General features: G+C 38.5%; 2 protein-coding genes across 2 annotated transcripts; one reads left to right on the forward strand and one right to left on the reverse strand.

The window, feature by feature from the left end:
- Positions 1 to 1,635: 1,635 nt before the first annotated feature.
- Positions 1,636 to 10,657, forward strand: LOC306817274 (circularly permutated Ras protein 1-like). Its single transcript, XM_079334027.1, has 19 exons — positions 1,636 to 1,719; positions 2,796 to 3,029; positions 3,144 to 3,281; positions 3,396 to 3,476; positions 3,584 to 3,657; positions 3,856 to 4,041; positions 4,148 to 4,189; positions 4,802 to 4,891; positions 5,493 to 5,644; positions 5,741 to 5,822; positions 6,305 to 6,435; positions 6,926 to 7,010; positions 7,151 to 7,257; positions 7,378 to 7,484; positions 9,150 to 9,261; positions 9,726 to 9,866; positions 10,111 to 10,204; positions 10,291 to 10,317; positions 10,405 to 10,657. Exons 2-19 carry the CDS (start codon positions 2,813 to 2,815, stop codon positions 10,492 to 10,494), a joined length of 1,956 nt encoding a protein of 651 aa, XP_079190153.1. The 5' UTR covers positions 1,636 to 1,719; positions 2,796 to 2,812; the 3' UTR covers positions 10,495 to 10,657.
- A 119-nt stretch (positions 10,658 to 10,776) lies between these two features.
- On the reverse strand, positions 10,777 to 11,872 carry gjz1 (gap junction protein zeta 1). Its single transcript, XM_079334028.1, has one exon. It carries the CDS (start codon positions 11,672 to 11,674, stop codon positions 10,991 to 10,993), a length of 684 nt encoding a protein of 227 aa, XP_079190154.1. The 5' UTR covers positions 11,675 to 11,872; the 3' UTR covers positions 10,777 to 10,990.
- Between the last annotated feature and the right edge of the window lie 522 nt (positions 11,873 to 12,394).

Genomic DNA, 12,394 nt, shown 5'->3' on the forward strand with positions numbered 1-12,394 from the left:
ATATAAGTAATTTCGAGGTTTAACCAGGCTACTTATGTAAATGCAGTTAAATGACAAATATTAGCTAAGAAAAAGACTTAAGATGTAAAAGAAAGTCTAATCTGTATAGAGGAAATCATTTCACAGGAAAGTCATTTCAGTCAGTCTTTTACTTTGAAAAGCTATTATTATCCAAATTAGTCATTTTTACCTTCAACATTTTATAGCCTTGTTTCTCAATCTCATTCTATGCTTCAACTCATTTTATTTACATTCATGAAATGATTAACTCAAGTTATGTAATTGTGATAAATCAGTGGCCACCACCACCCTACCTCCCAGTTTCACTCTATAGTAGTGTAAAAAAAACCTGTAGAGGACAGAAACCTGTTAGACAACATGTCTGAGACAGAACCAGTGAATGACAAGGCGTCACAAAGGAGTTGAAACATTTCTAAGCGCCGGGAGGTTTTCATATTTTTGGTTGTACTGTTGGGTCAGCACTCAAAGGACTCTACATGAGTAAGTACATCTCTGATGTGCATATTGTGTTCAAGATGTATTTTTATAAATGCTATACAACTGATAAATGTTGCCAGCATTGTCGGAACTAAGTGTGAATGTTTGTAAAAGGTGTGCACACTGTAATTGCTTGATAAGGCTGGATTGTTTAATGTGTTAAATGACTTGTCTTGGCGTCTTTCATGTATAATTTGTCGTCACATGAAAATTATAATGAGTAAGTGTCCTTTTCCTCACAGACAGGTGGAGTTATAATGGAATTTGCTTGTGGGTTTGTTTACGTGCTGCCATCAGTGACTCAGAAGAACGGCAAGCGAGTCATAAAACGCTCAGGTGGGATTTTTTTTTCAAACCATCTAAGACATTGATCAAAATTTTACACATTTTTGGGTCCATTTTTTCAATGTTTTTAATATAGCATCATTTCAAACAAAGGATTATAGAGTCAGTTTATTCTTTGTTTAGTCCGGTGCAAGTCTAAAAGGATAACAAAAAGCATTCAGGGAAATACAGGAAGTCATTAATTGAAGCATACTTTGAACAAAAGACTAAATGTTATGTTATTTTATGTTATGTTATGTTAGAAGTCACATAAACACACACACACACACACCTTTACAGCATGTAACATAATTAACCACAAAGTCAAAGATTGATCAGAAACAACAGTGAAAATGATCAGCATGTGTGCTTTTCTATAACAGAGGATTTGAGTAGAGTGGTAAGTTCAGTACATTACTTATTATGCAATTAGTGACACAAACAGCCTCTCCTGTCTGTCTCAGAGTAGATATTTTTCACACGTACTTTGCTCAGTAAAAGCCATCTGCATCCTGAGTCACATTTTCTTCACAGCACAAAGGTCAACTCTGCACCAGTTGTTTTGTGTTCACTCACAGTTGCAAGTTAATGTTCTCAATTTAACAGCAACTGTATGTTTTTTTTATGTATTTTATTTAGCTCTTCTTCCTCCTGTTAACCGGATCCGTCCTAGCATTCCTCCACCTCCTCCTCCAACAAGCTCTGCTGAAGCCAGATCATCCAAACCCCCCGTATCTCATCCCAAGTTTATTGAACAGTTGGAAAAAAACAAGGAAGTGAAGCAGGTTGTGAAGCACTCTCCCTTCTATGAAAATGCAGCATTTCACAAAAAAACAGAGGCAGGGTCTTCGGTTCGTGTAACTCCTCAGCACACACCGACAACTCCTCGAAAAACAGGTACTGTGCGTGTTGCTGGATTAATATTTAAATTAAGGAATTCATCCTTCAGCTCAGTCTCATTCAAGAAAGGATTTCAAATGCACACTCCTTTCGCTTATTGATGTATACTACATTAAAAAATGTTTCCATATTCTTCAAGAAACTATTTTCCAAAAGAAAGTAGACACATCAGCACCATACCATACCTTTATTCGCTTGTGAGATGTTCTAATTCTATGAGTATTTATATGGATACTCTTTACTGACTTTATAATATCCAATAGAGCATTTGTGATGTCCGAATATTGGTACCAACGAATGCTCTGATTCCTCCCAAACATGTTTATTTTGCTCGAGGCCTGTCTTTGCAGGTTTAGTGAGTTCCTCCACACCAAACTCTTCTTACCATGTCTATAATAACTTGTCTGTAATGAGCTCACCTCAAGCAAACTGATGCAGTCATGCTGCATCATCAGAAGGCCCGACCAAAAGTGTTGGCACAAAACATGCCCAACTTGCTAAAATATCTTTAAAACCTATTTTGCCTTTCTGAGTGGCTACGCAGAAATATAATAATAATAATCATAATAGTAATGATAATGATTAAAATCTTTTTTCCAAACTTGGATGGAGTTGGTCCAAGCATGCAAGAATATTTTCCTAATGCGTTTTTCTTATTAAGATGCATGCATGAGTCTGATGATCCTGTTTTAATCTTGTTTTTCAGCAGATAGCTGATCCCAAAATCTGGTGGATAAGTGTTTCCAGAACGTAACAGTATTTTCTCATTATGTACTTACTAGCGCAGGATATTGCAAGCTACAAAGACCAGGGCTGTATTTTTTCTGTATTTATCTGTAAGGTATCTCTATGGCTTTTAAACCATTGTGATGTGAACACTGCATTATTGCAAAAAGGGAAGTGGTACATCCTAATAACCCTTTAAAGGATCAGTATAACACATCCACTACGAAGCCATAAGACAAATTGACATTGTGTGTTTTGTTGTCTTGTTATCTGTAACTGTTAGTATTACAGTTCCTATTATTTATGTGCTTTATTCCTGTAACAATGCTGTTTTATGTTTTACCCAGCTCTTCTTCCACCTCACATGCGGCCTCCAGTAAACAGCCATTCTCCTCCTTACATCCAGCCGCTCTCTTCATCCAACACTAACAGTCAGACGTTCACCTATGACCTACCTGAAGGTGAACCAGATTTAAATGCACAACCCTGGGACCCAAACTACTCGTACACTACACCAGAAGGCACAGGGGTCCCGGTAAAGCTGCTATCAGAAAACCGCAGCATTTTGCAGCAGGCGTCAGGTAAAAAAGGGACTGCTTGTTACTACTTTCCTGAGTTTGATGCAACTTTGGGTAAAAAATTAAAAGTAACAAACAGATTTCCCAATTTATTTTTGTTCTACTTTTAAATCTCAGCCCCGCCTCTCCCTCCACGGCCTTCATTCATGAAGTCAGTGCCAGAGTATTTAGTGATCTTACCTTTGATGCCCTCATCATCTTCATCATCATCCCAAAGATCACCTTCAGATCTGCAAAGTGCACCATCACTAGCGAGTAATAATAATTGTCACAGTCTCTGTCATGCTGACAAAACTTAAAAAAAAACAAAAAAAACACAAATTCCACATAAAGACATGTTTTTTAACACTCTTGTTGTCTCCCATCCAGGATCAGTAGATAAGAGTCACCTGCCTGGGAATCCTAACGTTCTCCTCGTCAGTTTAGGAAAATTACTCTCAGGGGAACGGGGTCTGTAAATTTTTGTCATCACTGATAAACCTTTATGATTAGCCAATCTAGTGTTATTACCACTCTGATTGCCTCGTTATGATGTCCATATATTTTGAACTTTCCAGTGCAGGCCATAAACGGAGAGCCCCTCTCCTGCTCTCAGTGCGGCTCTGTGCTGGATTCCTATTACGACAATGTGGTAATTACATGCCTTTTCTTTTTTTGATCTTTATTTTACGATCCATGAGCAGTAACGTGTCTGAGAGTGATTTCAATTGTGAATAATAACCGTAAATAATTCTTTTAAGTATGGCTGTGAAATACAGAGAGTTAATGATCATGACGTGATGACACAATGGATGATAGGATTGTAAATGTGTCTAATTCTGACCTACAGGTGAATTCATGTTACTTCTGTCAGCCCAGTGACTCAACCAGCTCTCCCAGTGAACCACAGAGTTCACTGACTGGTTACCCGGATGGCCTCTTTGTGCTCAACCCTGATGAAAACCTGCTGTGTGCTGAGGATTCTCTGCTGCTTTTCTGCATTGATATCTCAGGCTCTATGAGCAAAACTTCAGAGGTAAAAACATTCATCACCCACAATGACCTGTTTACTCTTTTTGACAGCCAGCATTCAAAGAACATAACCTGTAGTGCTGAAAAGGATTCATCTGTGTTGTTTAAAGGTGTTAGAGGGAGGCGAAGTTGTTCACAGATCCCGACTTCATGTAAGTTTATTTTGTAATTGTTGTCAAGGTCTTTTTGTGACACTGACAAATGTGTGTATGTTTTATAAACCATTTTCGGGTTTGAATGTTGTTTGGGCTTTTTGCCTTTTTATTGGATAGGACAGCTATGAAATGTTGAGAGAAGAGAGTGGTGGATAACATGCAGCTAAAGGCCAAGGTAAAATTCAAACCCACACTAGAGGACTAGATTCTGTCATGGACTGCACATCATAACCGCTTGGCTATCTGCGCTCCAACCACAACCTTCTTGTGCAAATATATTAACTACAGAGCTACAAATAACATGCAATTGTCTTTTTACTTTTTACAAATCTGCATCATGATGTATCATGACAGTATAACTTAAGACCAGTTAGTTCAAAGTAAATAAGAAAATCTATTTATTTTTGGAGAAGTTCATACTGCGTGAGTAAGCCTGTTTGTAACAGTAAAAAAGAGGATCAATAGAACAGATGAACTTTCACTCCTCTGGGTGATGTACTATATAAACATTTACAGTCTTACTAAAAGTTGCTTTCTTTGGTCATGCACTACATGAGAAGATGTTATCAATATGCAGCTGGAAGAAATAAATCTTTGTATTCAAACTAGTTTGTTCAGGAAGCTGTTCTGCAGTGTGTTCAAAGACTGAGTGAACAAAAACCTGAATTACGAGTGGGACTCATCACCTTCAACTATCAGGTAAAGACAGAATTTTCTTCTTTTGTTAAAATACATTTTGTTTGAATTGTTTATTTCTGTCTTTTAATCTGATGTCTAAATGATGTTTTTTATTTGTTTCATATGAGACTGTAGGGAACACTTATTCTTAAAGTTATTAAATATTCAGCAGCTATAGAGTCCTGACATGTTCAGGAAACTTTGGAAAAATCACTCCGATCCTCAAAACTCTGCACTGGCTCTCTGTACAATACAAAATCACTTCCTATTGTTAGTGCATGAAGCACTCAATAGTTCAGCTAGAGTACATTTCTGACCTGCTCACAGACTGCAACTCGGCCCAGCCCCTCAGGACATCAGGTGGAGGTCTTTCAGCTGACCAAGAATTAGATCACAGTCCGGAGAGGGGGCCTTTAGTTACTGTGATCCCTGTTTGTATATGTGACCACTTGTGTGGTTATTGATGATAGCTTAATGGTGTGTATGATTTGATTGATTTGATGTCTGTATCTTGTAAATAACTGTGAAAACTATTTGTAATTGTTGCAATTTAGAATTGCATGTTCAGTTTACAAGTTGTGGATGCGTCTTTTCTTAATTCCCTCTCGTTCTGTGGTCCCAGGTGACACTGCATGGGTATGAAAACTTCTCTTCACATTTCCTGAGCGGTGCTGAGTTGGCAGACAGCGACTATCTGAAAGAGGCTGCAGCCAGTTTTCCCATCCCTCCTCCCCTCTCGCAGACCAAGGACTGCTTACAGAGACAAGTTCAGGGGTAAGAGAAACTGGTGTAAAATCTTTTTTTTAGTCTTACATAATGGTAACGTCATGCTCACAAAAACAGATGTATTCTTTTTTCCTTTTGCTGAAGATTATCTGAAAGTGGAACTACAGCTCTCGGTCCAGCTGCTCTCCTGACGATCGCAATGGCCTCCAGACAACCCGGATCTAAGGTGAGTTTGGTCTAAATTATGGATTTGTTACATGTGACCTAAAAAGATCCTAGCATAGTTACACTGATAGATCACAAGCATAAATCCGTTCAGTAGTCATTCTGAGAGCCACACAAATGTTAATGACTGAAAATGAACCAAAAATGCACAGCTTTTCACTTTATCTGAATATGAAGTTTTCTTTATTGACCTTCATCAGCATTTCTGGCTCCTTCTCTGTTAACAAAGTTTCATAAACTTTCCTCCCCATTCATCAGGCCTGCATTCATTACCATTCATTCCATCACAGGCTGAACTGAAAACATGTTTCGATATCTTTTGCCAAAAATGCTCTTTGAACTCGATGAGCTTTGTTGGAAGGTTCATACAATTTGCAATAGATGATTAAAGCGCGTCGTAAAAGCAATCATATGTCAATTTTTCATATTTTGTTTGTCTTAAAACAATGCAATCCTAATGTGCTCTCCCTGCTGATCTTGAAGGTGATTATCTGTACAGATGGGAAGGCCAACACTGATTTGGGAAATCTTGAGGTAGAGGATAACGACGCTCGCACCCTCCTTTCGTCCACCATCTTCTACGAGGAGCTGGGGGAATACGCAGCCAATCAGGGGTTTGTGGACATCTGTTCTTCAACTTCAAGAATAGAAGAAGCATCAACATTAATACATAAGGATGAACAGGCAGTTGACAAATGATTGAAATGCTGTTGCACCACCACCAACAGAAATACAGTCAGTATCAGAATCGGGTTTTATTGCCAAGTCCATTTATACGTACAAGGAATTTGTCTTCGTGCATTGGTGCAAAAACAGTTAACAACAGTAGCAACAACTTCAATAAAATAAAATATATGAAGCAATTACAAATATATAAAATATAATTTAAACATTTCAAATGTAAAAAATAATTTCAAAAACACAAAATGTACAAAAGGCAGGTTGTAAAAAAATACATTTAAAGTCCAGTGAGCGTTAAGTCACACTGACTTAACCATCTGAGTTTAGCAAGTGAAATAGAAGGCTGGGAATAGTGTGATGATAACTATGATGGGTCTATTGTGTGCTTTGCTGCAATTCACTGAAATGTCCCTCTGTCATCAGTGTGACAGTGTCTGTGCTGTCCATAGAGGGGACGGACTGCAGGCTGGATGAGCTGGGACGACTCGCTGATCGCACTGGAGGGAAGGTAAGAGATGATGTCAAAATGTTCTGCAAAGCTTCGATGCATTTTTAAAAAATATAATTTCAAATATCAAATGACCTTTTCTTAATTCTTTATTACATACTAATCAGATGTTGTTGTTGTGTGTCTCATTGCTCCTATAGGTGGTGGTAACAAGTCCAAACAGGTTGCATCCAGAGTTTGAAGACATTATCAAAAACAAGACCATTGCTACACATTGTACTGTCACTTTATTGCTGCCTCAGTCACTGTAAGAGATGCATTGTATAAAGCTTAGATACTAACATTTAGGCATTTTTCAGCACAATAACATTCCTTCTGGTCAGTAAATAAAAACCCACAGTTTTGACTTTTGTTTTCTTCTTTCCAGGTGTGTCAGAGGAGAGAGAGAGTCTGGGCACAAAGGGACCAGAGAGGTGGGGAACGTAGCCACAGACACAGAAATCACCTTCCAGTTTGGAGCCAATGGATCTGATGGTAAGTGAAAAAAGTACGTTTTTTGGGGGGGGGGGTTTTACATTTTTAACATTGGGAGATAGGGGACTTTCTCAAACAGTTAAACTGAGCATTAGCCAAAGTACAAACACTGACAAAGCTGGATTTAAGAAAAAAACTCTAAACCTATTGCTAAAGCTGCATGGGCACAGACAGAAGTCAGTTGTTGTCCTTTTTTCATGCCTTAAAGTCCATCTGGGTGCTCATGTTAATCCTTTTGTCTGACAAAACTACTGCAGGAAGACTAAAATAGATTTAATTATTAAAGCTGCTGAGAGGACCTTTCAGGTTTTGGAGAATTATGTGCCCCCTTGAGGACAAAGAAGTGCATTCGATTTATTGAACCTGTCCTGCACATGGGTAAATAATGTTATATGGTAAAAAATCTCAGCCTGCAGCCTATTTACAATCAAAGGAATCACTGTGACTCATTGTGAATATTTGCTGTGTAAAACAACAAGAAAGAGTGCTTTTGGCAGCTTACTCTGAAGCCACTTAAAGGTTGTGGTTCTGCAGCAGCACTTTAATGAAGTTCCACTGCTTTGTATTTTGCTCCCACTGATTTGTCACTGGCGTATGAATGGGTGACTTCTGATGGTCTTACTACATAATGACCTCTGACATCTGTGTGTGAATTGATAGGTGGGACATGTGTTGTAAAAGAGCTTTGAGTAGTCAGAAGACTAGATAAGTGCTATATAAACTCAAGTCCATTAACATGTTTGCTTTTGTAGGTCTTTAGAGCGGGGTCACACTGGCCATCTTTACCGTTCTGTACTCAAGCACGATTGAGCCCCACTATGCCATTCCCTGACTTGTACTCATTGTAATTTGAATTAGTGATTTTGAACTTAGTTTTTTATTTATTTTATTTTTTAAACATGACAGCTACTTAATGACTTATTTTGAGTCATTTTAGTCAGATACAGCCATAAAACTCGGATTGCCAGTGTGACCGTGCCCTAAGAGGCTTTAGCATTAATTACTGACTGTTTCATAATCAGTTAAAAACACTGCACAGGAGCTTTAAATTAAGATCAAGTTAACTTTTTAGCTACTCTTCCTGCACAGCGTCAGGGATGGAAATGTCGTCCTGTCAGACAAATATTTGGTGTAAAGCTTTGGTAAAAGGTATGTTTAACACACATAATTTAGGAATTTCACTTTGGTTGACTGTGCTCTCTCTGTACAATGTGAACATTAAATATTAACAATTAATCATAGACTGATAATAAGACTAAATAAGATAGTAGTGCAGTGGTGAGCTGTGCAAAAGGACAATAAAGTAAACATGAGATAGTTATCTTTACAGTTTTTACATAGTATTGTTAGTATATATTGTTTGTAATATTAGCATGATAATCTTAGACATAACCTCTGTGCCTCTGTGCAACTCTACAGAGCTGATAGCATGGCTGTTTTAGTGTTAGATATAGTTCAACAAAGCAGTTAAACCTCATCTGTGATAACTTTGAGTATATCTGGAGGATGGCCTCAGAATAGTCACAAGTGTTTTTATTGGGTCAATTTGAGAACCAAGACCAAATATTTTCTAAATACATACTTTAAATCTTTAACAAACCAAACCATGGCATCATATTTCAGTCTGGTCAAAAGGCAACTTGTTCTGTTTGTTCTGTCTTTCAGCTCCAGCTTCTGGTAGCCATGTGTCCATACAGCTGCATGTCAGGTACAGACAGGGGAACGGGCAGAGGATGCTCAGAGTGATCACATCAGACCGAGAAGTCACGGATGACAGGTGATAATGCACTTCTAATAATCACCGTTTTTTTTCTCACTTTGTAACTGCCTCATATATACACTCGCCGCTGTTACTGTGCACAGATTTATTTGCATACTGTGTGGCCTCGCTGTAAGCTAAAACAAGTCATTATCTTGTGACATCTTAAATCAACGAGGCGTTCTCCTCCCGAGGACAACAACTGATTGGATGTGTTATTTTATACCAATCTCAGTGAACCTTTAGGCAAAGCATTTAGAAAATCCAAGGAAACTGGCTGTTGCTGAGATACCGAACCATGCAGAAATGATTGCACCACAAAAAAATCACAGGAAATATGAACCGTTTGGCTCAGGCTCATGTACAATATGAACATAGAGCAATTCATAGACCGAGCGCCAACAAAGAGGCCAATAATAGACCATGAAAAAAGGCTGTAAGCTAAAGCACTCCCATGTTAAAGTGTAAAACCTCCTCTCTAGCTTGGCGGCCCTCTCGTCTCTTTCTCTGGCCATCATTCAGCTTAACTCGTCGCAGGCCAGCGCGTCTCTGGCCATCAGAGGACGCTTCCTGGACGCCCTGAAGGAAGGCGAACCTCAGAGGAAGCTGATTGAAAGAGCGATGTGAGTTACAAGTGGAGGTGTGGGGGAGGGGTTCTGACTAATGTGTGTGGACAAAATGTAAAATAAGAGCCACTCAATGCTGAAGTCTGACAAGTAGATTTAATGACGGCTGATTCTGCACACACAGTGAAAAGACACCATGTTTATTACTCAGTTTGAATTTGATATCACACATTTTTCTGAATTAATGTTTTTCAATTATTTGATGAAGAGTATCTCTTTAACAAACTGTCTTTTTTTCCAGAGAGCATAATCACAGTGCAGAGGACAAAGAGACGTACCAAGAATGGGTTAAAACTATGGAGCCAATATATAACAACATACTTAACTTCACAAGGGTGAGATAACACGCTTGTTTGATCACATTTACTGCTTCAAGTTTAAAATTGGTCCAAACATTGAAAACTTCTTTTTTTTTTTCTAGAGAAAATCTGTGATTTCAGACTCACAGGTAATTCCTCTTATGTTTTATTACAGCAATATTTTGTGTGTAATGTATTACTTAAAGTCTTTCAATACATATTCCTTTTTTTTTTAGTCCCTAACCGATGCTGGTGCAGCGCTGCTCTACACCATGAAGCACTGCAACAGGAAATCCATCTCACTGAAGAACAAACAGAAACTCTAGCTTGTAACTTGAACTTCATTGGAAGCAGCTCAGGGATCATTTCTGCAGATTGACTTTGATTATCTGGCTGAAAACATACCCTTCAAATATATGTGAATAATACATAGCATATAAACAGAAAACTTTGCCATATGTTTAATAAAGATCTGTGTGAAGCCTGAAATGATTCCTTTCTGTGTTATACTGCCGAGGCTTTCAACAATGTACATGGGTGTGTTTGACACAGTTTGTGTTTTTGCACTGACAAAAACACCCGAGAAAAAAACCTGACTGAGAAACACCACAGCTGGATCCCTGTGTGTCAGCAAGAAAGCTTCTTACCACATACTTAAGCCTTCAACATAGCAGTTAAACCACAAAAAGATACAAACTACACATTTATAACACACAGTATGCGCTCCATTTTGTTCACAACATTTAAAAATACAAACAACCAACAGTCAAATGAAATAAACTGAATCAAAACATTTTACAGGAAAAGACCAAGTATAAATATTTAACAGTTGCAGAGGTAATGAGCAATGGAGTACATACAGAATAAGACTGAAACAACAATAATCATGCCAGAGAGCGAGGCCATAGCATAAATAGCCATGCGTTTCTCTGGTGCAGCCCTCACAATGCATACTAACAGTAGGCATTTGTCTGTTTTGCATTCGTGTGGATCATTATTCAGAACTGGAAGGTTCCAGGAAAGCAGAACATACATAAACCAGGTTTCAATCAAGATTCGCAGGACAATGCTGAACAGGTAGAAGCCCACTGAGCTTCGGTCTCTGTGGAGGTCTAGCACCGTCTTGCCCTTTGGCTCAGTGGACACACCCTGAACCTCCATCTCAGCCTCTGCCTTTACCTTCCTTTTCTGTGCCACAGATCGCAGGTGGGAGGTGAACAGCTCCATGAGCAGCACAGAAATGATGACCAGCACATAGATGGAGTTCCAGGCCACCATCATAGGTTTGTTAAAATGTCTGTTATAGCATGCTTGGGTGCAGAAGGTTTCCTTGGTCTCGTTGCATTTAAAGTCGGCGTCCAATTTGGTGAAAGGAAGTTCGGCCAGGAAGAGGACGACCAGGCGGATGCACAAGAAGCCAAACCACAGCGAGCGGCACTTGTAGGTGGTGGTGGCATCAACAGCTGTGCGCAGGATGGGGATCAGGCCTGTTACTAATGCAGCCATCTTCGATCACTTCAGGCTTTTTTAAATGAACCTTAGAACAACTTGGGAAAAGGGACATAGCACACATATTAACTACTAATCCATTCACTTTAAATGGTTATTTCAAAGTACATATTTCTTCTTTCCTTTTTCCTACTCAAAGAAATACCGTTGTATAATGTGAACTCAATGATTCTTTCTAATGGACCAGAGTCAAACACAAACAAATATGATGAACAACAAAAGGTTTTTCCACATCAACATGAACGTTCAGTGGAGCTGCAGTGGTGGAGATATTAATAACTTGTCTAACCAGAAGCTGTCTGGAGGTTCGCAGTCAGTCATGTTAATTCAAAACTTGAGATCAAAGGCAGCTGGACTTAGTTGAAGTCTACTAAAACCACAAAAAGTGACTTAATCACATAAAACAGAAAGCATCATTTCTTTGAGTACTCGGTCACTATTGTCCTATAAAATGGATTTTTTTGCTGGTCGAGGCAAAGCTCATTTTAAACTGTTTTGTATAAGACTGCAGGGCATGGCAGTTCTATTTATACAGCACATAAAACACAAGCTATTTATGAGGATCTATATGAGCATAGAGAAACATCAGAATCAACGCAACAAAATGTGATATAAAATCAGTTAAGTCAGAGTACATTTAAATAGTACAAAATAAGATCCAGCAGTTAAATGTTGAGTCTGACAGCTTTTTTAAATCTAAAATGTGTTACATTTATG

The sequence above is a fragment of the Symphodus melops genome (assembly GCF_947650265.1).
Source record: "Symphodus melops genome assembly, chromosome: 21".
NCBI lineage: Eukaryota > Metazoa > Chordata > Actinopteri > Labriformes > Labridae > Symphodus > Symphodus melops.